Source organism: Alosa alosa, chromosome 2, assembly GCF_017589495.1.
Source record: "Alosa alosa isolate M-15738 ecotype Scorff River chromosome 2, AALO_Geno_1.1, whole genome shotgun sequence".
NCBI lineage: Eukaryota > Metazoa > Chordata > Actinopteri > Clupeiformes > Clupeidae > Alosa > Alosa alosa.
In genome coordinates this window covers 25,914,302-25,941,525 of record NC_063190.1, presented here as the reverse complement: position 1 = coordinate 25,941,525, position 27,224 = coordinate 25,914,302, and the positions used below count along the sequence as shown (strand labels likewise).

The following is a 27,224-nucleotide window of genomic DNA, read 5'->3' as shown; positions in this document are numbered from 1 at the left end:
GGAGCAGTGAGGGGTTAGGTGCCTTGCTCAAGGGCGCTTCAGCTGCGGCCCACTGGTCGGGGCTCGAACCGGCAACCCTCCGGTTACAAGTCCAGAGTGCTAACCAGTGGGCCACGGCTGCCCTGTTTTATTCCCCCCTTAGCTCTACCAATGTCTATCATAGTAGGCAACCACAAAATAAGTAAATCGGCATAAAAAAAGTACCATGCTGGCCCCTGTTCCACCTAAAGCATTGTTGAGTAACTACCATAGTAACTGTGTCTCTCCACCATGTCACTATGGTAGTTGATCAACAATGCAAAAACGCCTTGCTGGAAAATGCTCCAGTAGGTCTCACTGGCATTTATTTGGCATACATAGGTCACACAGTGCAGTAAGAGTGGTAGCAGCTGCAGGAAACAGAAAGTTTAAACAGACGGCAGTTTCTGCCACATACTTTATAGCTCCACTGAGCATATAGAAGGTGACATGAACTGGATTCACATCACTGATGTGAGAGTATTTACATGCCTATTGCACAGAAATTAAGTGCCTATACTATGAAAGTGCACATTCAAAAATGTGTATGCTCAGAGCATAAGCAAAATGAAAACAAAATGTATTGTATCCTTCGTTCAGAGTGTAAAGTTGCAATATGACATGCTGTCTGTAAACTGTAAACACAAACATGCTTATTTTGGATTTAGAGGGGTAAAGGTGTATGTTCATTGTTGCTTATTGTTACTGTAATAGTTTTTAGATATGGCAGTGTCAACTCCCACTGCTCTCTATATATGTTGAGCAATAATGGTATACTCATAGCTAGAGCATTATCCATTCGTCGGTGGATGTGAGATTCACAGATGCTATACATGTGACTTGTTAGGGTCTGGACAGTTGGCCAGAGAAATGCCACACTTCACCAAACATAACGCTGGTTTGCACTGCCAGGGGACCTATAAAGCTATCTCACAAGGTCTCTGACCATGTGTGGAGTAAATCGTTTCAGTAGGAGATCAACACACTAGACTAGGAGACCTCCTAGTGGTTTACACATGCTGTTGCATATTCATATTACATGGTCGTGTTATCAGGCAGTGTTGTTCACTCTGTTGTGTCTTCAATGAAGTGATTTGCTAAACTAAGTGTCAAAGCAAATTTTTTGGCGTTGTGGTCAGTGTTGATGGTGGGTCTTTTTTTTGGAGTTTCTTCATTCCTTAATTCTTTTTTCAGTGCATGGCAGCCGGGAGGCCACGGGTACAGTTCAAAGTGCTGAAACCTGGCAGAGTGACCCGTCCGTGGGTGTAGATGTCCCGGTCAAGCCCCTGGTTCATCCTCTTGACCAGGTTCTTCTCGTAGAGCAAGGGGTGGTAGGCCCCAAGCGTGCACGCCGCGTCGACGAAGCGCTGGTAGTAGTGACACAGCTCGGTCTTACGGCGAGACGGCAGGAACTCATAGACGTGCACCACCTCACACAATGACATCATCAGAACTGTGCCTGGGAGAGAAGAGAAAAAAAGGTTATGATATTTTTTAAATTATTTTTATTTTTAATTAATTCATTTTTTATTTTTTATTTTTTTATTTATCCACCACATTAATTCATAGGTTATGACATCATAATATCAATTTAAAAACGTAAAGGAATTTCATTGCTTTTGTTGCAATGATATAAGTTTGTGTTAAAACAATATACGTTTAAATTAACATTAATGAATACTCAGGTCCGGCAGAAGGCATGGGCAATTGGGGCAAATGCCAAGGGCGCCAAACTACCAGGGGCAACAGGAGCTATAGGCTACAACATTGAAAACACGTTGATTGTCAAATAATGACATAGACGGTTTATACGGGAGCAGCAATAATTCATTTTCAGTGATATCGGCTAAATAACAGTCATGAGACGTTCAAAGCCTAGTGCTGCAGAATACTAGCCTAGAAATCTAGACGCGCCCCTAGCAAATTACATTTGCTGCCAGGGCTAGTCTAGCAACTCTCCGTTGGCTTGTGAGCTCCAGAAATCGAAACTTAATCAGGCCTTTGAAATCGTGTATAGAGTCGTTTGGTGGGCTTAACATAATGATTGATGGCAGAGTTGCAACAGTTTGGCTTGAATTCCCTGCTACTTGAAAACAAATATCCTATTAAGTCCCTATTGGCGTGCAGAGGGAATTTGAAAGACAACTGATTATCCCGCCCCTCGGACTGAGCACTGCGAACGGTGAGTGCCCAGACCCTACATTTTAATGTGGGTCTGGCTCGCCAGGCTAGCAGAATACAGAAAAGTGCACAGGTTGAAAAACTTTTCTCCCGCATATGATGAGTGTGCTGATCTTCAGCCTGAATCGGCAGGTTGCTAGCAGTGGAACGTAGCAAAGGGGGCGACAATGTAATAAGGTAAAAATTGCATCTCACCATGTCACCGAATCAATAAGCTCGTTTCCCCGCAATAAGACGGTCCTATCACGGGGTGATATGAGACAGCGACACTCAAAGTGCGTTCCTAATATCACGTTTAAATGCACACCTAACAGACGGCATCATATTCAATAGGTAATCCGATTTCTGTATAGTATAATAATATAGCCTGTAATAATAGTATGTAATATGTTATTTTTTCCATGCGGTCCAGTAGGCTATCGCTGGAAAGTAGCAACATTGAGCTCCTGCACACATTGAGACCAGCCACGATCTCAACTCTGCAGCCAGGGGCATCTGCGAAGGTAGAACACAGTCGAAAGTGGCACACAGTCTGTGAGCATGGGGGCGACATATTTCTATTTCGCCCAGGGTGCAGAATTGCCTTCCGCCGGCCCTGTGAACACCGGTGTGATAAAGAAAATGATATTATGTAGTGTAGAGCAGTAGGTGGTGGGTACCTAATAGGCCAGAGGAGGGGGGGTTCTTCTGGATGGGTTCTGCCATGTTCTCCTGGATCTGATTCCACAGCTGCCACTCCACCCGTGGGTGCAGGATGTAGAAAGGCTGTTGAGGGTGCAGGCGACGGTACCGCTGATATTGCAGGAAGATGGGATAATCTGTCTTGTTGTACCACTGCAGAGGCAGACATAACAAGTTTGCAGAAGTTATTATTTTATTATTATCTACATTTACAACATATGAAGAATTTGGTTCAAAAACGCTCTATCCTCCATTTTAATGAATTTTCATAAATATTTGTTTGATTAGTTTTCCAGGTATAATCAGGGGAACTGCAAGTAGGTTATAGTTATTTCATTTATCAACTACAATTTTACTGATACTACCTGAAAACACATAATTAAATAACCTGACTTATTAATTTCATCAATATAGATATTGTGTTTAGGATTGGAATTTATAAGAAACACAAACACGGTGTGAGAACAAGCCCAAGAGAGGGCTGCCTGCTCACTTCGCTCAGGTCTGAGGAGTAAGGGGCAGGGTCCCAGCCCACTAAGATGCCAGTGCTGTACAGGGAACTGGACAGAAACCGATGGTCTTCCGGCGCCATCACCTACACATCGCCAGCCAAAACCAAAACACACAGCAGAGATAACTCTCTTCATGACCAATTACACACATATGCTCTCGCAATGTTTCCATATCTCAAAATGCCTGGCAGTTAACAAAACACTTATAAAAACTGAAAAAGCTATTTATTTGGATTTCCTTATTCTCTATAAGTAGCTGGTGCAACAATAGGTGATTCCTCCACTATGCAATTCATTGTGTAATGTGTGCATTCTGCCTACACTATTGCACAGACAATGTAATACAGTGTGTCTGCATAAAAATCTTATTAGAGAGGCACCAGATGTTCTGGGGCTCTAAGGCAATATTCCTGCTTTTCTCATTGACCTCATACGAGCCTTTGACCTGTTTCTCTCCTATGTAAGGGATTTGCTTCCAAAAATAACAGACAGTATTAAGCCAGAAACATCCAGGCAATTACTGCACATTCTTGTCTTATCACTGTGTGTATGAAATGGCAGTAACAAATGGGAGCTGTTCAGAAGGAGAAGAGATGTTACTAACCTGGGAGTTAATGAGGCGAATTGTTGTTTTGGAGCCCACATCTTTCTCAAAGCCAGTTGTGGGGGCAGCATTGAACCGCACTACAGCGTCATGGGCATCTGTTTAAAAAATATTAATAATAAATAAATAAATAAACATATTAAATAAATGTTAATGTTAAATATTTTTTTATTTAAAAGTGAGTGGTAAAATCTTACACATTGCTGATATTAAGTGTGGCATCAAAAAGTAGCAGCTGAAGAGACTAGGCCTATTTGTGTAACATTTGTAACCATACCTAGTCAGTAATTAGTAAGTATTTTTTTGTTTTTTCAGAACAGGTTGCAATTATTTGTATGTGTAATGACATCCATATAGAGCACAGACAGTGCAGTCAAGGCTACAGGGGGGAAAAAAGGCAATTTTACAACTCTTAAGTGAGGGAGAGTATTGGAGCACATCCTTCAAACGCTCACACATCGTTTCAGGTAACATCAAGAACCCTTCACAAGCAGACACCTCTGCTGTGGTAGCTCCTATATGTGTATCACGGGAATGAGTGTGTGGGTGAGCAAGGTCATAGGACAAGGAAAGACAACAGATGAAACACTCAAACATACACAAAACATGATAGTCCTGCACAGCATTAAGGGTAAGGCTTGGACCTCTTAACCAAGAATGAGGTAAGCCACCTCCAGTTGTTTCCAATAATATCCCAAACAGGGTGCAGTGTGTTATACTGTAGGTAACAGAGCACAACTTGTACATGCAGTGTACACTTGCACACCGATATTGACTTGCATACAGATTGTTTGTGGTTTTTGGGACTGGCACCTCTTGCTCTACTGATTAGCGGCGGGTGGGCTGATGGTATTTATCCAAGGGTAATAGTTGATAACGGAGTGCCAGATTGTTGGAGAACAGCATGACAATGGAAATACTTTGAGAATAGTGTTGTGGGCCTTTGGGAGCAGAACTGATTAGCCAGCTATGATTGGCACCAGGGGAGAAGGCAGTTTTTAACTCTTGGCAAATCTTCACCAATGTCCCAGGAATAAAACCTCAATTCTCTGTTTCTCCTTGAATACAGAAGTCAGTGGAGGCACATTTTTAACAAGGACAAGGTTTTGTGAAATACAAAGAAAAATCAACAAATATAACAGTTAAGCCATTACTTACAGGTCTGGCTTCTAGCAATGGTTAACACACTAGCCTACTTATTTGCAACCTTTTCTAAGGTGAGCTTAGTAGTGAGCCTTTTCTAAGGTGAGCTCAGTAGTGAGCCTTTTCTAAGGTGAGCTCAGAGTGAGCCTAGTAGTGAGCCTTTTATAAGGTGAGCTCAGTAGTGAGCCTTTTCTAAGGTGAGCCTAGTTTCTTTTTTGGGGAGCAGGTTGCTCTGGTGGTGCTATTTTGTGCACCATCAAACAGATACTGTAATAAATGGAGAATGGAGTTTATTTTGCACTTTATACTGCAGTACTATCAAATCACTAAGAAATGTAAAAATAAACCGCCCTAAGGCTGTAAATACATGTGGGCAGCCGTGGCCCACTGGTTAGCACTCTGGACTTGCAACCGGAGGGGTTGCCGGTTCGAGCCCCGACCAGTGGGCCACGGCTGAAGTGCCCTTGAGCAAGGCACCTAACCCCTCACTGCTCCCCGAGCGCCGCCGTTGAAGCAGGCAGCTCACTGTGCCGGGATTAGTGTGTGCTTCACCTCACTGTGTGTTCACTGTGTGCTGTTTGTGTTTCACTAATTCACCGATTGGGTTAAATGCAGAGACCAAATTTCCCTCACGGGATCAAAAAAGTATATATACTATACATACATGGATCAGCTCCTACCTATCTCATACCTATCTCTTTGCCTAATCCAGAATTCTTCATGGATCCTGCCGACGACACCACAGCGCAGGTCTTGAATGCCCCGATGTCCATGTTCAGGGGCCGGGGAGGCAGCAGGGTGGCCCAGGGGAAGTGGGCAAAGGGCTCCATCTCTTGGGTCAGGGTGGTGATGGAGACACTGTCCTTCATCTGGCAGAGCAGCTCGGGGCCGGAGCGCTTGGGGTGGCGAGCCCCAGCTCCCACGTCAGCGAACTGCACCCCATACTTGTTCATCGCCTGGGTTTGGTGATGGAGACACAGGTTAACTCTTTATGTTCATTAAATAGAAATGAATAAAAAACAAAATAATAATAAAAAATTGTACAGTGCAAAAAGTTTAAAGTGAGGTAGTGATTGGACGGTAAGCATGTTATCAAACTTTTATCAGTGCCAACAGGGCTGCTGGAGATTTTTGCATTTTTTTTAGCTAACTAGCTAGGTTTTTCAGGTAGCTAGCTAGTTTTACTCCATCTCCATCTAACATCATTATGATATAACACAACGAGTGTGAAATGTATTAATTATATGCAAATCAAACAATACAACTCTACTGTGAAGCCCTCCTCACCTGATAGTTCTGCACCACCTTCCTCAGCCTCTTCCCCAGCATGGTGCTCGACATCTCATCATCCCACACTTCTCCCAGGGTGCCGTTTGGCCCAAAGAACTCAGTGTCCGACCCGGCGCCGCTCAGCTCACCCTTGCGCCGGCCTCCGAAGAAGGTCTCAATGGCGCGGGTGAAAGGCCGTGGCAGCCAGGAGAAGAAGCCACCGTGGGGCTTGCGATCCTTGGGCCTCGGGCGAACGTCCCGGTGGTGGTCCGTCTCCAAGGAGTGGTTGACGGAGGAGAGTACGGGAATGGGTCGGCGCGGGTCACCAGGGACAACCCCGGGGAGCTTTTGTGGGTCAACGTAGATGGGCTTTGACCCGCCACTTCGCAACACCTTCAAATAATTCATTATGTTGATATGCATATAAATATGCAAAAGTATCAATATGTATGCATTGCACAGTTTGTATATCTGGAGAAAACTGTACCATCAATATGTACAATATATACACTGCCTTTCATTGGCTCTGTACCTGTACTCTGCTAAATGACAATAAAGTTGAATCTAATCTAAACTAATATAATATAAATATCAATATGAATATCAGTATGAATATGTATATACAGTATGTAATGTGCATGTAATATGGTAGCTATACTTGATCACCATACTGAAAGACCTGGGACTTTCCTTTACAATACCTTGACAAGAGAGTGTGCTCTTGGCTGAGCGCGGGTCCTGGCCCGTTCCCCAAAGATGGCATCCGTAACGGGCACACTGTTTTCAGCACAGAGCGTGTAGAGCACGGCCATGCTCATGCAGAAGAGTGCCATGCACAGCGCCCCTCTGCGGGCACGGCGCCGCAGCCGCCATAACTGGCTCACGCGGTCCATCCCCGCTCCAGTGATCTGTGAAAGGGAAAAGGGGGAGATAGGAAAGAGGCAAGAATACATCAAAATGTATTTTTAAAATAAAATATCAAATACCTTAATTTTAAGTGTATCAAAATAAACTACTATATACAGTAGCCACGCCAAAGTAAAACACTGTATTTAAGGAGCATGAAATCACTTTGCAAACCTTCCATATCTGCCTATTTACCGGCAATCTATTCCTTCATCAGTACACTGACTCTGTTGATTAAGTGGACAGTGTTTAAGAGCAACAGGTTTTCTTTGCCTAGATTAACTGTGCTAACCTGCCTGTTAGCCTACATCTCATAGCCTAAATACTGTATCAGATGTGCAATCAAAAAGTCAAGTCTTGTCAAGCGGTACAAAGAAGTGACAAGTCTGACATTGTCAATGCTTGTCCAAATTGCTTGATATTGCACTGTATAACGCTGTTCATCACGAGGGAACATGACCCTTTAAGTTGTTTTTTAACTAACTGGCGATTGGATTGAGGTTGGTGTGAGAGGGAGAGAGAGAGATGCCATCATACATCCAAAAGTAGGCTATTGGTTTTGCCAAAAATATTTGGCAGTATTTTTTGATACAAAATACAAAGCCATTTTCTTGTACAAATTACAAAATACTATATATATATGTATCATAAATACAGCCCATCCCTGCATATGAGGAAGTTATTATGAAAAAGTGGATACATGGAAAAATAACAGAGAAAATCATCAAAATATGTTTCTGAGAACGAGGAATAAATACGAACCAAGACGAGAGACAGACAGAAGCATGTGCACACAGGAATCAACATTTCCCCTGGCAGAGCTCAGGATTAGGGGCGGATTGACGGGCTTAATTCACACACAGCTGCTAAAACAGCAAAGTGAAGTGAGATGGAGAGGGGAGGAGAATGCAAATATTGAGAGACGAGAGATTTGACAGATATCTGGGGCGGAATCCTATCCATCTTTTACGGGGGCCGGGAGACAAAAAAAACACCATAGAGTGTTTTTGCGGTTTGCATCGTGACCACAGATGACTGACAACATAGCCTACAGGAGAGTGCTCATCCTCTACTGAGCCATGACAGGACCTAGGAGAGCAGTACCGTGCTAAGCCTGGGAGAGCTTGCACATGTTAATGAAGTCAGGGAATTAAAGATCCAGAGTTTTTTTTTCCTGCCCTAAGCAGGCCAGGGATGATTTTCTTTGAACTTTGACAAATGTACTGCGTGCAGGATTTAGACTTCCATTACTGGCATAGATCTGCACAGGAGGGACGTAAACCCCAGCACTTGTTAGGACTCGTCGTATGGAACTCCACTGTTCTGTATAAAGCAAATCTTTCAGCCGACGTCATTTGTGGTTTTTAGTAAACTAAGTGACACAGCATTAGTTATTGCTTGTGACATTATGAGGCATCTGTAAGTGGAAGTGACTCAGCTGTTCAAAACAGCAATCATTTAGGCATGCACTCTGCTATCTAATGAAGGGGGAAACAGTCTTCTGAATGATTTCTGGGAAATCTTCCAAATGATGTCTGTTTTGTCTTTCTTCCACAAGTTGACCCTTAATTTGTATCCCAATGTGAGGATGCCGGATAAGATCACAAAGCCAACTCAAAGAAAGATCTTGTTATATATCATTACAATGACATGGAATGACAGGATAACTACACATGCATGCATGCACTAAACTGTTTAGCCACTGCAATCATGACTCACTTTTCAATAGTGGGGAGTTTGATGAAAAATCAGCAACTGTTTTTTTTTATTTATTTTTTTATCACTGCTGCTAGTAGGAGATGTTTTACAGAATGCCTTTGGGATGTTTTCAATAGTGACAGGAGAGGGAGAGCACATAATGTTACACACATAATAATTTCCCACAAATCATGCAATTAGTTCAGTGAGATCGAATGGCATTTCTTTTCTTGCAGGTGAGCATATAGATGCTACTGTTTTGAATGAAGGAGTTGGTGAAAGCTACAGTGGTTTGGCTAGTTCGTTCCCTGTTCAGCTATCTTAAAAGCCTACTCTAAACCCAAAAGGAATTGTTTATCCTACCTGCTAAAAATGTCAGAATCAGATGACTCAGAGAATCACAGACATCACAGAAGAGAAACTTGTGTTCACCTTCACCACTAGCAAGCTCCACTATGTCTCTCTCTCTTTCTCTTTCTCTGTCTTTCTCTCTTTCTCTTTCTCTCTCTCTGTTCCCACAAGACAGCTGCAGCTCATTCAAAACACAGCTGCAAGAGTCCTCACATGACACTAAAGGCTGAACACATCCCCCTAAATACTCCATGCTGGCAATGTCTCTTTGGCAGGTTCAGAGCCATTGCAGAGACAACGTATAGTCTAGCAATCTAGGAAAAAAATAACCCAACCCAAAACTAATTGCAACAGAAATTATTTTTGTTGTATTCAGTTCATGAAACCTTCCCATGTCACATACCAAAAGTCTATGAAAATCCAAGTGGTCAACATTGTCAAAATTATTTGGGAATTATTTGTGCATAGGTCAATGGCCGGTATTGGCAGTTTTACTGAAACAGTGTACACTGAAAACTTAATTTAGTGTCTCTCCCTTTCAAAAGTTTTGACAGAAGTAGATTTCATGTTTGTGGGTTGATGAGTGTGGACTAACTGCTCAATTGCGTCTGAGAAACTGCTAACCACGTTAGCTAAAATGACATCTCGACATGACGAGCTAATAATCGCAGCTAATTGGACATTTCACGCAATTTGACAGACACTTTAAGCTGAATACAGGCAAGCTGCCCGGCTGGCTCATCCAAACCACACACTGCATGCGTGAAACAAACACTATCATGGAACTTGGACATCACAATAAATGAGGATACCCATAAATAAATCTGATACAAAGTTTAATTGACAGAAATTAATTTTGTGTGTATCATCTAGAAACTACAACAGTAGTTTTCTTAGTCTTTCTTAGCAGCCCATCGGTGGTTCTCAAAGTTGCTGTAACCTACTGGTTGTGCTTTGGGGTTAGTAGCGCGCCTGCAGGTGTACGGCCGGTGTACGGAAAATGGCTTCATATTTTGTATCAAAATACTTTATACTGTGGGTGTGTATTTTTGTAGTTTAAAAATATTGGCAAATATCTTTGGTAAAACCAGAGCCGGACAGTAACGGAGTACATTTACTTGAGTACCGTACTTGAGTACAGTTTTGAGGGATCTGTACTTTACTCGAGTATCATTTTTGGGGAGTACTCATGACTTTACTCAAGTACACTTGAGAGGCAAATATTGTACTCTTTACTCCACTACATTTCTATCCATAACCGTGAGTACCCGTTACTACTTTTAAAAAAATAAAAGGAAAAAAGAAAAATCTCGGAAACCCTCAATTTGTTGTTTCCCTCTCAAACGTGATTGGATTGTGCAGGCGCCACTGATTTTCCGCCAAAGTCAACTCTATGGTCAGATTTAGATAAGAGACAAAGCCATGGACGAAACAATGGATGAAGACGCAGCAGGTCCATCCCGGGAATTGTGCCAACACTGTAAAAAATACAACTTGCCTTTAGTACTGCCAAATAACTTTTCTGACTAAACAGAACTCAAATAATCAAATAGTGTAGTAAAACTCATTATAACAAGTTTTCACAACTAATTTGGGAATTTCACCTAACAAACTTAAGAAACTGAGTTGACTCAACTTGTATAATTAAGTATCTATAAGAGAGAAGTTTCCCAAAGTTCACTGAACTTCTTAGTCAAGTTGGCGCAAGCGCATTGTTTCCTAACGTATCAAGGCGACCTGTGGGCTGCAGCTTGAATTTGTCAGGAGGACAGAAGCCAGTCACCTTCCCTACCTGTATGCAGCGTGGAGCAAATGACAACAGCATTGTCAAAGGTAAGTAAGGCATTTAGTTTTATCCAATATCCAATTGTTATGATAGTCAGTCTTTCTCGGTGTCGTGTTGCTTTAGCTAAGCTGATCTGACTGCCCCCATTCCGTTAGCAGTTATCACTAGCTAACGTTAGTGATGTCTAGTTATGACTGTGAATGGTAGAAGCTTGCAATGTTCTGGGAAGACATAACCGGTAATGCTGAACAAGGATGTTCCTAAAACATTCACTTTCAGGAACAATTTTGTGTAAAATGGATGTCAGCAAGGAACGTTCTTGGAAATAGTGTGGTGTTGTTGAAATAGTGGCTATTAGGCTAAGCTAGCCTGCTAGATAATCTTAGTAGCTTAATTCCACAACTAGTGATAGCCGTAGCTGCTACAGCTCAATTATCAGTATAATTGTCTGGTTAGCTATTTCCTTGTTTTGCTGAAAACATGTATGTTCCTAAAATATTCACCTTTATAGAAAGACCTTTGAATTGGATGCCAGCGAGGATAGCTAGCTTACTGTGGAGTAAGCTAAACCCCTGATTAAACCTCACTCCCGCCCAAAGTTTTTAGCAATGTCTTGCAACTGTTGCTACTCGATCTGCAGAGGCGCTGCATATAGGTTGACAAAAATTAAATGGAAATGTAATTTTTAATGCAACATATGTCAATAGAATGCAGGCACATAAAACAATGGCAACCCCACATTCGCCGATCGCGCTCCCTTAAAAATGCTTGATCAGAGCCAACAAATGGACAAGTTATAGCTTCATCACTACGTAAATGTCCTCCAAGATGTTTAAAAAAGTCCACTGCACTACAAACCTATATAAAAAATAACAATTTTCTACTCTTGTTTGTTGTTGCAGACTCTTCTGTTACAATGCAATGTAAGGAGTGTCCATTTTCTCACCCGGATGTAGAGACCCTCCTGACCCATTACAGGCTTCATCACGGTCACCAGGGAAAAAGCTGGCTCTGCCTCCACCCCAAGTGCATGTGCATCTTTAAGACTTCAGGTAAGCTTACATTAAAATTTAATTTGGCAAGGTACCATGCAAAAGACAAATCACCTCAGGTCGAAACTACATTCAGTTGTCAATAGTGTACATTCCAATGTGATTGTAGTGCAGTGGACTTTTTTAAACATCTTGGAGGACATTTACGTCGTGGTGAAGCTAGATTGGGAATTGTTTAGAGGAGCAGTCTTAACGTCTTAATATGGACTATGCTGACCTACAGACACTCACCGGCAGCAGAGCCATAGAGATAAATAAACGGCTCTGACGGCAGTATCTTTGCATTGCACCATGGGATGTCATTTTCAAATAATGCCGGTCAACATTGCATTTTATTATTATTGTTGTTATGTGTTGTCTGTTTTTTTATATGAACATAAAAAATGCGTTGGTCTCGAGGACTCTGAAATTACGAGTCCTTCTCCTCCCGCTGTGGTCCGAGACCGAGTCAAGACCGAGTCTTTGAAGGAACGAGTCCGAGACGAGACCGAGAAAGCAGAAATTGGTCTCTAGACCGGACTCGAGTCCGAGACCGGACTTGAGTACTACATCACTAAGCTATAACTTGTCCATTTGTAGGCTGCGACCATAGCATTTGCAATGTACAAAACTTTGCGACACACAAAAGTAGGAAGCACAAACACTACACATTTAGGGAACTCGAAAATGCAGTAGGTGCACCAGTTAATGATGAACTCAACGTGTTTTAAAATGTATGCAAATGATCGCATATTTTATTAGATACTGCCTAATTTGCATATGTAAACACTAAATTACAGAAAACTTGTAATACATTATTTTCTCATATTAATGTAAGTAATCTACTGGGAAAGTTTCATAGTGATATCTGCTAGTTAAAAATGTTACCCTATTCACCTGTAGTGTCTCGCCTTAAGTAAAAAAAAAAGAATTAAGAAGACATCTGAGCTGCACCAGCATTCCTCTCCTTCTCTTTACATTTTCTGTCCTGGCCTGGTTGCACCAGATGATCGCTAAAAGGCACACATGCGGAGAACCATTGTCTTTTAATTTATTTTTTTGCAAATTTAGTGATGTAGTTCTGTGCTTTTCCACCAAGGATGCAGATGCTGAGGAGGACTAGAGGCATGAAAATGGGAATCTTGACCGTCATTGAAGACGACCTCGCCATGAAAGCACCAGACACTGTCACCAATATCACCATCGTCCTGGAAGAGACTGTTGTTCTACAGGACATCAAGGATCTTCCATCTGCACTGGCCTACCTATGCGGACTCCTGCATGACATGGGGTGCCAATACTTATGACCCCTGTATTTTAAGGAAGAACATTTATTTATTTATGATACATTATTCATTCACAAAGAAAATTGGTGTCCTTAAATGGTGGATATTCCCTCATTTTTTAACTTAAGGCATTAAGATCAATTTCTAAAAGATGATTTAATATTCCTCTTTTTAGTCAGCGTTAGCAGAGGTGCCAATAATTCTGGAGGGTACTGTAGGTCAGGGGTGTTCAAACTGGCTAAAAATAAAAACATTGTTTGATCTATTTGGATTTGAGTTGTTATTTAGACTTGTTTTTTCTTGTTAGAGTCAATGTATTAGTTGGAATTGATATATATTTTCAAGTTGGGAGTATTTGTTGATTCAACTTGATTATCTAAGTTATTTACTGTCAAGTAAAACTTACTCAAAAAAGCTAGTGAAATGTGTTGACTTGTTTTTTTAAGTTGGAAGAACTTTTGATTCAACTTGAATTTTTGAGTTGCCAACCTAATGTAAGTCCACCTTACTTACAATACTAAGTTGGCATTACTAGATATTTCAAGTTAAAAGCACTTGATTCAACTTGACTTTTTAGTTGCTAACCTTAAAAGCACTTGATTCAACTTGTAAGTCCAACCTTACTAACAATACTAAGTTTGCATTACTAGATATTTCAAGTTGGGAGCATTTGTTGATTTAACTTGATTATTTGAGTTCTTCACTGTCAAGTTGAAATTACTCAAAAAAGCTAGTGAAATGTGTTGACTTGTTTTTTTAAGTAAACGCAGAGAGTTTTTTTTTACAGTGAACCCGTGGCCACACTTATTTCAAGTTAATGATAGTTTTCGCTTCAAGTGTTTCAATTACAAAATAGTGTTTTGTATTTGAAATACATATTTTAAATAAATGTATTAGAAATACTGCCCATTCCTGGCAACATGGAAAATTGATGAAAATGACCTGATTTTACTTTCAATTCCTTTTACATTCTCCAAGGTATTAACATTAACATTTTTCCTAACTCCATGTAGGACGTTTCTGTACATAAATGTAAGCACTGTGGCAGTAATGCAATATTTACTCGTGTACTCTTGATACTCAAGTACTTTTAAAAACAAGTACTTCAGTACTTTTACTTAAGTAGACATCTGACTGTTGTACTTTTACTTGTACTTGAGTAAAATTTAGCAAAGCATATCCGTACTTTTACTCAAGTAATGAGTAAAAGCTGTGTACTCTGAAGCTGTGTACTCTGTCCGCCTCTGGGTAAAATACTTTTGGTGATGTGAAACCGTTATGTGGTTCCCTGCAATATTGCTCAAAAAATTGCCTTATGTATCATCCATATCTATGCCCATTGGCATCAATATAACCCCATAAAAAAAAAATGATCCTATCATGATCCTACCTGATCAACAGCTTTACACAGTGCAACATCATTCTGGGCATGCAATGACAGAGACTTCATTGATGTCAGAGACTTCATTCTTTGTGTTATATGTCAGTGTACCACAAGTTTGAAGCCATTATTTTAAGATAATAGAACTGTTACTGTGCACTTGCCAATGTTGTACCAGTGTTATTAGCTCTATTGCCATCCTACATCACTGCAGACTCACCAAACTCACTGTACTGTTGACTCACTACCTAAGTGGACGTGAATGACAACCTACCATTTGCTTCATTACAATATGTGGATGTTACAGGCTCAATCTGCTAATAATTATTTATTATTTAAGTCACTTCACACTCACCAGCTCTGCTTGTGCTGACTTATTTACTGTAGGATACCACTCTGCTATTGGTTATAATGTAATAAAGTGTGCGATAGACTCACTCCGCTAATGACTTATTCTACTAGAGGTGAATGCGTATACACTTTGCTAAAGGTTCTCGATGAACTATGTGGTCACAGTCACAATGAGGGCTATGGTATATGTGAAGTGCCAAGTGAACATGACTGAAAGATATCAGTATGGTCATGTATATAACCTCAGTTCTATACGGACATTAACTAACACATTGTAGCCCTGTTACTCTGCACAACAAGGCCGTAGCCATATACTCAACAATAGGTATTACATAGCCCTGTTCTTTTAATTTTTTTGTGTTATTCTATCTAATGGCATTGATTGAGATGAATAAATTACAACCATAACTATGATGATATGAACACATACCTATTACCTTATTATAGGAAAATAAGCCCAAATTTTGGGGCTGAAGAATGTTATTGAAAACCGTCTCCATAATTCCAAATGGAGACACTGAGTTGACCGAGTTGATTTAATGTAGCTAGAACAGGTAAAACTTGAGGCTGGCTTGCCAGAGAATAGTTCATTATTCTGGATTACAGCAGAGTTCTGGTAGTTCTGCTCCAAGCACAGAAATTTTGTAAAGTGAAGCCAAGACAATGAACTCAGATCTAGAACACTCATGGCTAGATATATAGAGACAGAATATACATTCCTATCTGGGGTCAGATGTAGCCTTCCGGGGTAGATTTAATTAAGCTGTCTCTTCTGGGGTGAGCAATTAGTTAGGTACACCACTTGATGTTCTGTCTGCTTACAATAAACATCCTGTTCTTAGCCATTTCTGTGGCTGAAACAAAAAGACAGTAACAATAAAACCACCAATAATCAACAGGGTTGTACCATCCAATGGAATTATGACCTTGTTTTGAACATTTAGCAAAATATTATTTGTCTCCACAATTACAGTTCCAGCGTAAAATGACTATATAGACCTTAATTCCATGGGCGGATTATGAACTTTCGGGCCCCTGGGCCAAGATATATTAAGGGCCCCCTGCTTATTGTCATATATGTGGGAGGGGGGGTTTGGGGGTCCTCCCCCAGAATTTTTTTTTTATTTGTTTGATGTGATTTCCTGTATTCTGGTGCATTTTGGGGATGGACAATACTAAATTCAATCAGATTCATAGCCTACATCCTGATGTGTTGATATTGAGGCAGTGATTCCATGCAAAGACTTGGGCTTCAGGGCCCCCTGGGCCCCTGGGCCTGGGCCCGGTAGGCCCGTGCAGTAATCCATCCCTGCTTCTAATTCTATAGCCTCAAAGACTGGACATTACCAATATCAGTGAATCCGCCTATAAGATTTTGTGTTGTTTTTTCTCCGAAACACCCAAGGCCACCTATAAATATAATAAGTTTAGACTTCATCTTCTGCTGCTATTAACTGTGGTGTCCCTCAAGGATCAATTTTAGGTCCTCTTTTATTCTCTCTCTACATGTTGCCTCTCGGTTCTTTCCTGCAAAAGCATAATATTCAATATCACTGCTATGTAGATGACACACAGTTGTATTTATCACTCACATCTGATTGCACTGTTTAGCTGCCTTGATGAAATTAAATCCTGGATGGCCAGTAATTTTCTTCAACTAAACGATAGTAAAACCGAAGTAATTTGTATTTGGCTCCCACTGCTCTGTCACCAGCCTAAGTAATGCACTTGGTCCCCTGTCTGCCAACCTGCACAGTGTGGTCAGAAATCTAGATGTTTTATTGGACAGCTCACTTAACAAACAAACCAGTAGTGTGGTTAAAAGCCGTTTTTATCAGCTCAGAACCATAGATAACTTAAAGTACTTTTTTTTTATCTCACAATGACCTTGAAATTCTTATCCATGCTTTTATCACCTCAAGGCTACAACTATTGTAACTTCTTATATACTGGCATGACCGAATCTAACATTGCCAGATTGCAAATGGTACAAAAACAGCTGCTAGACTCTTAACAGACACTAAGAAGAGAGAGCACGTCATCTGGCTAAATTGCACTGGCTACCTGTAAAGCACAGAATAGATTTTCAAAATTTTACTCTTTGTTTTTAAAGCCTTAAATGGACTCCTTCTTATATCTCAGACATGCTATCCCCTCGTTCTGCACCTAGATCACTTAGGTCTTCTTTTAAACAGCTTCACACAGTTCCTCATTCAAGACTTAAAACAAGAAGCGACCGGACCTTCTCTGTTGTTGCCCCACAATTGCTAGTTTTAAATCCAATTTAAAGACCGACCTCTTCTCTCTCGCTTTTACTTCCTCCTGAGACTTCCTCTCTCTCATGCACTTTCCTTGTTCTTTTATGTTATTTTATTATCATTATTACTTTTATGTTTTTCATTTGCATGTTTTACTGATTTTATTCTGTTATTTTATTATCATTATTACTTTTATGTTTTTCATTTGCATGTTTTACTGTTTTTATTCTGTTCTATTGTTAAATGCTGCTTATTTATTTATCGCACTTCATCTCTTTTTTTTGTTTAAATTCATCTTTTATGCCTTGTTACTTCAACTTATTTTATTTTTATTCTTTTAAAGAAGTATTTTTTCTTATCCTATTATATTTCTGGGCTCCTCTTCTACCTATGTGTGTACAATTAATTACCTCTCTGCCTTACCTGTGAAGCACTTTGGGTCAACACCTGTTAAATGTGGTATACAAATAAAGTGACAGGGCTATCCATTGGTACCAAGTATATCGATCCTTCTGGGTTATAAAAACAGACGAAGTGACTGAAAAATAATAACGTCATGTAGAACAACCAACACTTGGCACATTGCCAGATTCAAGACAGTCTGCCCTACACACACATGAAAGGCATGTTGAGCTGCCAGCTTGCAGTGGTGAGATACATGTCAAAATATAAGAATTGTTGGTTACACTTTACTTGAAGGTATCTACATAAGAGTGACATGACACAGTCATGAACGTGCCATAAACATTATAAACAAGTCATAAACGGTTATGACTCAATGCTTCTGTGACTCGTTTCTGTCAAGTGTCATTCGTTTTTTGTCATGACAAGTTAGGGTTAGGGTTAGTGTCATTCTGTTTTTGTCATGACAAGTTATGACAGTGTCATGTCACTCTTATGTAGATACCTTCAAGTAAAGTGTTACCATAGCTTTTTGTTTTTTTTATTATTTAAATCAATGCAAGTATTAATACATGAAATTGTGGCAGATCTGGGTAGCCTTGCCCCTTGTTTTTCCTTGCCCCTGTTGCTCTTGGGTGCTCCTTGTTGGTGCCCCCCCCCCAATCCCAATCTTCCCCACCTTTCTTATGCAGCCCTTGCCCCCCCCCCATAAATGCACAAATAGGCTGACACCAGACATAATTTCACTGCATTTCTTACTTCCAGTAACTATATGCATGTGACAATAAACTTCCTTGTATCCTTGTATCCCCATAAAAAAAATTGGCCTTATTTCATCGCTTGTGTCATTAATGTACATTCAAATGCGTTAAACTAGTTGTCATAACTAGTTGTCATAGTTTGGTCAATTTTCATATGCACAATGCTGTAAAAGTCTTTGTTTTCTTTACATTGTCACAATGTCTGTCGACACAATAATGTGTTGCTTAGTTTTGAAATTGAAAATAGGGCTGCATTGTGCATTGTTCATTAGAAAATACTTCAAGAGTAAACTGTCCTATTGACAACAAGACAAAAGAGTTCGACTATCTTGACATAAACAATGGCGTCAAAGAATGGCGTCATGCCTTTTTGATTGCACTGACCATTTTGTTGATATAAATATTTGCTTTTGAGGCATAAAGTAAGCATTTTGAGCAAGATACGTACTTTTGCAGGTTATTTTGACATGACACAAGTCTAATAATTCTTGTCCATCTAGCAGCCAATCAGTAGGATCCTCTGTAAATGCGTCTGACACTAACCAACAGAGGCTTCTGTACTTCTGCATTATTAAATGAGAATGGCCATAAAATACATCTATATTACTATCAGAACAACCACAAGCCACATTTTACCACTGGTCCTTTCCCCATCAGGGCTACATGCAATCACCTCTATGGGAACTGCTACAAATGACAGCCAACAATATCAATGTGCTTCTTACTCTCTAGTGTCACATATGTTTCACTCATTGGATTTGCCGCTGGATGAAATTGAATTTTTCATTTCTATGAATTGATTCGGCCTGACGCACGTATGCATGCTTACTGTGCTAATACCGGAGCCTTTGCCCTGGGATGGCTGGCTTACTCTGGGATGAATCCATTCATGCACTCTCTACTGTAGCTGACATTCTCTGCTTGAATGGCCTAATTAGTGTAGCCACTGTGATGGGGGGATAATGGACACAGCCCCGGGCTGCTGTGGGCCACTGGTGCATCACCGCACTGAGTCAGTTTGGCTCGGCACGGTTCTCCTATCCGGGCCATATACTGTAGTTCCATGTTACATGTAAAACTACATTATGTTCTCTAGTTAAAGAACATAGCTTTACTTAGATCAAATGACTCATGGATCAAATAGTGAGTATAAGGCTATAAATGACTGCAACAGACATTTGAGCACACATACAATAGCAGGAATATCTATAGTGCAGATGTGCACACAGGCCCACAAATGACTAAACTATTGCAAAATGAAACATTTTTATCATGATAAAATAAGCATAATGTCTTGTAAAATCTTGTCTTGTAAAATATTTATATTATAAAGCAGCAAATGGTCTCATAGAAACGTTCAAACAAAACATTGCTGCTTCAAATTCAGAGCTCTTCTGCTTATTTGAAAAGTCCCCCAGGGATGACCCACAAGGCTCTGCAAAGCTCTGCCGCTGTAGAGAGATTAACCAGGACAACAGATGTGACTGAGACCAAGAGACCACATGTCACTGTAAGGGTTCTCAGCTCAGGTAAGGCACAGAGCCATGGAGACAGATATGGCAGATGGGAGATACCCAACAGGTGGACAGCCATTCAAAACATGTACACACACAGCCATTCAAAACATGTACACACACACCAATATGCACTTGAATGATCTGAGGGGAATGTGTGTGCTTTTGCAGTTACCCTTTGAAATATAAATGCAAATATTGATATGGCATACATAACCCGTTCATCTGCTGAAATTACATAGACTTTATTCTTTGTTAGTTATTTAGTTAGTTATTATATGCCTTTTCTGACAGCAGGCCAGGCAATAAAACAAACAAATGTTGTTGTTTTTTTATTCTGACAATATATTTCATTTTAAAAACAAAATAATTCCGTGTAAATATTCAGAAAATACACGGAAAAAATACACGGAAAATATTTCCACGGAAGTATTTTGTTTTGACCCTTCTTCTTCTATTTCTGTACTCGTGTCTAGGTCAGACCCAAACAATATTGACAGTTCAATTTTGATCCCAGTTTTGATTCCCTAGTTTATCAATATGCATAAAACAGATGCTTTTAGATAGGCCTACTGCACACTGATTCTAATCAATGCTACCAAGCATTATGGCTAATAATATTATGATTTTCAGATGCAGTTAAGTGTTTATAAAATGCATTTCATGTCCACCAGACATCATTACTGTTCTTGTAGCTGGACATGAGGTGGTCTTTCTGCTTTCATGTAGGCCTACAGTATGTGACACACTGACTGAAGCAGGAGAAATCAATAGGACTGGATCAAAACCTTTGTTTAACATCGCATACTGTTGCAATGATGCATTATTAAGAACATGCAATGACTACATACCTAAGGCATACTCTGCTTGTTCATAGGCTAAAGCAGGTTTGACTTATGCTAAGTTACAGGATAGGTTTCAAAATGAATTAATGAATTGCTATGTATCACAGCTGCGATGCTACAGTCAGACAGCTGTTTTTTTCTATCTCTGTTCATCAGTTTGAAGGAGCAGGACAGCTGGCTTAAACGTCTTTAAAACGCCACTAATAATGAAATGATTTGACCACAAACTTGTCCAAAAATTATAGAGTTTGGGGTGGACTGTCTGGAAAGGCTGATCATGGGCATTTTAACAGAACCATTCAGCGATAACTTTCATTCAGTATGTGGGAAAAACAGATGTTACAACAGATGTGCAAACATTAAACCTTTCTTGCCAATGTCTTTAGCTGACAGACATCATATACAATTGCACAGTATTTTTTTCAATTGACTCACAAACATCCTAAAGCGGTAATATAGCCTAAGTAAATATAATAATGACTCTGATTTCTTATAGCTGTTTGTTGAGTTTCCAAATAATGCCCTTTAGGCTAAATTTAAAAGCTGTCTAAGCTGGCAAGGGTTAATTGATATGCTGTTTTAAACGTCATTATAGATTTGTGTGTCATGAAGTAAATTATCACTTACCTTATACCCCATGATCACGTTGCGTGCGCTCTTTCTACTCCATTTTAACCACGATATAGGCAATGCTGTAAGAAGTACAGTGTAATCATATGAAAGACTGCATGCGGGACACAGGACAATACACAGGACAACACACCGATTTTTTATAAAGAGGATGACAGATTTTAACATAGAGTTTTACATAGCCTACCGTGCCCCTACCAACAGCTATATTCGGCTATTAGACATAGAAAGATAGATAGCAGAAAAGCACATATTATCCTAAGGGGAAACAAATATGCGTCTCTTACCTGATGAGGTCGAGGCTTTTTTTTTTAATTCTGTTTATAATATCAGAAGCCAGCCGCCATATTTATTTATTCTTCTCGCATCGTGATTTGCCCGACAAGCAGAGTCATTGACAATTGCAGTTGATTCATATCCGTCGCATTCATCTTCGAGAGACGTCGGCAAATGAACAGAGACTGCGTCAAAAAGCAATGTTATCTGCATCTACAAACAGCTGGGGCTCAGCTGTAACAGATGCAACGTAGCCGTATCCTTGTTGGTGAAGACGAATTCGTGTTTTCCCCGACACTTGACAAAACACAGCCTAATCGTATGTGTGTGCGAATGTATTCATTAATAGTGGCTGTGCAAGAGCATTCTCCAGCTCGATTAAATTTAAGACAACGCTAGGCTTGTGTTCAGTGGGGCGAAAGGGCGCCCCCTGTGCGCACATTATAGAATACAAATAAATCCTTTGGGCCGCATAGTCTCACAAACGATGAAACCTTGTTTAGATTCAACTTTATTGTCATTGTGCAGAGTGCAAGTAGCCTATACGAAATGCAGTTTGCGTCTAACCAGAAGTGCAAAAAAGCAGAAAAGTCCAATATGATATACACAGCAAAGGCAGGTGGTGCATTAACAGTATACAATATATAGTGCAATGCTGGTCCGCGGAGCCGTGGAGTGAAATTAGGCCCGGTGCTTCGTGTGATAATTTGCTGCGCAATTGATCAAGGAACCGCGGACCGACAGAAAAAGAAAACAAACGTTTCTGCATTCAGGAGGAATACTTGCTAATTCAATGTCATTAGACATAGAGCCGTACAATTAAGTAGTGGTATGAGCGTTCATTCAATGCATGTGTAGGCTACGCGCGACAGAATCCGAAACTACCCGATAACGTTGGTAGCAAAGCTCCGCTTCAACCTGTCGGAAGGCTGTTTATTTATTTAACGGCATTTAATAGAACTACGTGGATTCTTGCAATTTCCATATAAACAGAGCAGATACTGTATAATACACTGTCTAGCATTGAGTAGGCCTCTGAGAATAGTCAAATTTGAATATAACGTGGCCAAAAGATATTGTAGCCTTATTAGTCTTCCTATTAAAGATCTCCAGAGATTTACGCTTATCTGCTCCGCCGTTTACCATTGAAGGTTCTAAAATTCTATGTTGAATTCAATGAACCCAGATATTCTTTATTTGCCTACAAGTGTATGATGCATTGCTTACATGAGGGAAACATTCCAAAACAATAGCACCCATAGTTGCTGTTGTTTTTGTTTCCTGAATCCTTACATTCAGGCATTCAAATTAAATTTCTTTAAAAAACATGTACATTTTTTCTCCATTTGCATACCAGTGTATGATGCATTGCTTACATGAGGGAGTGTGGAACCGGTGATGCGTTGGGCAGTTTTCACCACCCTCTGAAGTGCTTTACGGTCAGTGGCAGAGCAGTTGCCATTCCATACTGTGACACAGTTGGTGAGGATGCTCTCAATGGTGCAGTAGTAGAAGTTCATCAGGATCTGTACAATCATTTATTACTATCTAAAAGCATAATTAACCCTCTATTTCATGATGTTGCCATATGGCAACAATTGATTTATCTTAGTGTTTCTAATTGGCAGTAACACAAAACCTATATTTTATTTATATTTGAAGAAGGGGACTTTAATTTTGGTATAAAAAACATTATTGTTAGATCACATGATGTGGATATATTGTTAGTACTATACTCCTATTTCTGCAGAGAGCTACCTCCGTGTCCACTACCACCTGTCCGCTTCCTGTGGGTGGTCAAATTTCAGAATTTAGGCATATTTTCTTTGAGAAAAAAATTACTTGAAAAAAAAAAAAAAACACTATCTGGCCTAAACATGAACAATGTATCATTAAAACAAGTTGAATGTGTTTTTGTAAATTGGTCAAATATAATTGTTGCCATATGGCAAAAGCTTGCAAATATGAAACTATTTATGTCCATTCAAATGAATAATATCATAGAATTACAATAGGATTGCATATTGCTAGGATAATCTAGGAATATTTACTTGATAGTATAGTATAGTGACTGGACTGGATGTATTTTGTGTTATTGTTCACACAGTCAACTAGACATGCTGTTTTCATAATTTTTGTTTGGGATTTTGGGAAAGATAAAAGCACATTGTTGGCTTTTCCACCAAAGAAGTGTCAAGATTAGCTATAATGCAGCAATGAGGGGAAAAACATTGTGTGTAGCGGATAGCGGCTGCAGTCACCCATCATGTCTCTTTGGCTACAGCTTAAGCACCTCAAAGACTCAAAGCTCAGGGGCAAATGGGGTGACCCTTCTCTCCTCTCACTATGGACCCTTTCAACAATAAAAACAAAAACAATGCTTGAACGTTCCATTTGGGCCCCAAACTACTTCCTCTGCATCAAGATAACATATGGAATGTTAAAACGGAAGTCTTGTGGGGCCAACTATGATGCTGATAATGGAACTCTCTTGAAAGGGTCCATAAATGGTGAAAGAAGTGGGCTGGCTTGCTGTGGAGCCATCCAAGGCATGTCCAGTGTGTGCCTGTAGTATGAATCGCACCGGAAACCCAGGTTAGGTTGACCCTTGTGTGTGGGACCCCAGATATAGAGGAGGCATGGCTTTTACTGGGCAGGGGAAGTCTGTCAGGGGGATATGTAAAGGATGCCTATGTCTGTGTGTACGGCATGTATTTGCACACTTTTTGAAGGGGAGAGCTCTGACTGTGCAGTCTCACTACAGTTGAATATGTCCTCCGACTGCATTATTTTTAAAGTATAAGTGATAATTCATGCAATAAGTCATAAATTGTCCATATTTCACTAACTTTCACATATGTGCTTTGGTATCAAGACTAACAGAACACATATCTGACAGATCGAGTTGAGCAAAGCACCTAAAACGTTTAAAAAAGTTTACATTGCAGCAATGGCTGTCCACTGCCCACATGCCCACTGCTCAACACTGTGTGTTTTACTGTGTGTGTGCACTGCTCTCTCTCTCTGTGTGTGTGTGTGTGTGTGTGTGTGTGTGTGTGTGTGTGTGTGTGGCTCTTTACACAATTGAGCAACTTTCCTATTATTCAATCAAAAGGTCTGCCACAAGTTAGGCTATGTGACATGCCACTTCTGGTCACAATAGGGAAACTACGGGCAATGGTATATATAGCTATAACAAACATATGTCACAACATACAGTGTCACTCTGGCAAATGTAAAATGGCATAATACATGTTACCCTATACAGGCACTTGTGACATTCCACCGATGACTTTTGGTCAAGGACATGTTATCCCCAATATGCAGCTAGCTGGATGAGCTGGCTGGCTGGCAGCTATGACATAAATGTAAGAAAATGTAGTCACAAACTAAAGTTGACAATTTCTAGGCCTACACAACTAGCCCATCATGTAGGATCTGTTAATGTTCAATGTGCAAGGACGTGGTTGAAACACTAACAACAACACAACAACACACAAGGTTGTTAACAGTTGTAAAACAGGTTTTGTTCTTCCCAAGTACTCTGTGGCTTGAAGGATGAAACAAATAAAAAATAACTGAACACAGAAGCTGTCCTGTCAGTGGCTTTCATCTCTGTCTTGAGCATGCTCTAGTAACTTCTATTGTTACTGAGGAGATGACAGACAGGCAAAACTAGCAGAACTATATCATGCCTGAAAAACACACACTTAATTACAGGGCTAGGTGTTGGCATGTATGATAAAAACCAACACAAAATCTGATAAGCAGGTTTATTCACTGATAACCCACGGTGATGTCCATGTCCCATGTCAGCAAATGTTTTAATGCGAGCAATATGTGGTTTATGGGGTAATGCCCTGCATGTCTTTAAGATTAATGTCAACGTCTACAGTCATTTTGCACTGGAAGTGTAATTGTGGAAACAGATAATATTGCATGACTGCATGAGGACTAAACAAACATATTTGGTGAAAGCAAGTCAATCTGCATAACACTGCACTGTGTACAGGGCCCATACGAGAGTAGTCAATATTTCTGGATTTGCCGCTCAGATCAGAAATAGCTGGTTGTGCATTCCTGAACAAAAAACTTTTTTTAGCTGATAACATTCATTCAAATGACGCAACAACCTGTCTGTTTGCTCAAGGACCAAACAATTGAAGGATCATTACTACCAAACATGCAAATGTGTAGCCTGTGAGAGGCTGGGACATTGGAAACAATTTATGTTAGTGCACTGCGTTGAAACGGATGATGTGTGTACATGACATATATCGCACACATGAGCGCACCCAGGCCTGGGCCCTTAAAATCGTCAGACTTTCATAAAACGGGGATTCGGGCATTTGTCCGCTGAGAAAGTGTTTCAAGTTCTTGCTTGAACACACCATCTTAACGTAGCCTAGTTTGAGACAGACTGAAATACTAAACCCTGGCCTAACCCTCTTCTGACTCACATCAACATTAGGCCTATCCCATGCATTAAAGGTGCCATGTGTAAGAATTGAGGTAAAAATATCCAAAAAATGAGCTACATGCATCAAAAGAATGAGAAGAAATAAGGGCGATGATGTAATTTAAAAAATGAAAAACCTGAATTAGCATGCTAAATTGCTAGCCAGTGTCATAATACCAGTTTCGGCCATGGGATGCGGTATGCGGGCCACATAACCGCCAGCCAAACTGCAATACACGTTTCTTGGTTGTTACTCTAGGGTAGACCAACTCACTTTCTGGAGGTCTACTGCCCCCATCTTTTATGGAATGTGGAGTATAAATTGATTTTTTGGCGGACATTACACATAACACCTTTAAGCCCACATTTCACTGCTGGACTCAATGAAAAAATACCAAACATGCATACTTCAGTCACTAATCAATGTCATTAGATATAATAACAAGAAAATGGGAAGAACGGGGCTATGCAATACCATCACTATTTTAAAAAGAAAACATAGGCTATATAAACGCATAGATATCACTCCATCGGTTGAAGATCCAGTGTTGACTCTATGGCTAGACCTTGCTTTTAGTCATGATAAGTCCTACTTGTAGCCTAGTTGAACCTGAAGCAAAAAAAACCCCAAATAAAACAAACATATATATACCACAAAATACAATAGCAATGCAAAATACATGACAATGGCACAAATGTAATATGCAATACCAGTTGTGACTTTAGCCTAATAGCCTACACTTTTACATCACTAACATTTTACATATTATAATGCCCACTCCCAATTGAAACAAAGCAAAACAGCTGTGGAATAAAATGGTTGCAATACATTTGTTATGACTATAAGAAACAATATCTTTTACTTGATATCATTTCAACTT

At 40.1% G+C, this 27,224-nt stretch overlaps 1 protein-coding gene across 1 annotated transcript; it reads right to left on the bottom strand.

Annotated features, from left to right (window-relative positions):
- st6gal1 (ST6 beta-galactosamide alpha-2,6-sialyltranferase 1) lies at positions 1 to 22,317 on the bottom strand. Its single transcript, XM_048237773.1, has 9 exons — positions 21,896 to 22,317; positions 21,606 to 21,670; positions 7,110 to 7,316; positions 6,427 to 6,801; positions 5,831 to 6,095; positions 3,997 to 4,094; positions 3,374 to 3,475; positions 2,859 to 3,033; positions 1 to 1,477 (listed from the first exon to the last, which is right to left on the bottom strand). The coding sequence occupies exons 2-9, from the start codon at positions 21,615 to 21,617 to the stop codon at positions 1,209 to 1,211; spliced, it is 1,503 nt and encodes a 500-aa protein (XP_048093730.1). The 5' UTR covers positions 21,618 to 21,670; positions 21,896 to 22,317; the 3' UTR covers positions 1 to 1,208.
- Between the last annotated feature and the right edge of the window lie 4,907 nt (positions 22,318 to 27,224).

Excerpts from the sequence above, each read along its gene's own strand:
- st6gal1 (XM_048237773.1), bottom strand. Across the intron at positions 4,095-5,830 it reads TGGATTAGGCAAAGAGATAG|ATGCCCATGACGCTGTAGTG; the intron begins GTATGAGATAGG and ends TTTTTTAAACAG. Across the intron at positions 3,034-3,373 it reads ACTCCTCAGACCTGAGCGAA|TGGTACAACAAGACAGATTA; the intron begins GTGAGCAGGCAG and ends CTGCCTCTGCAG.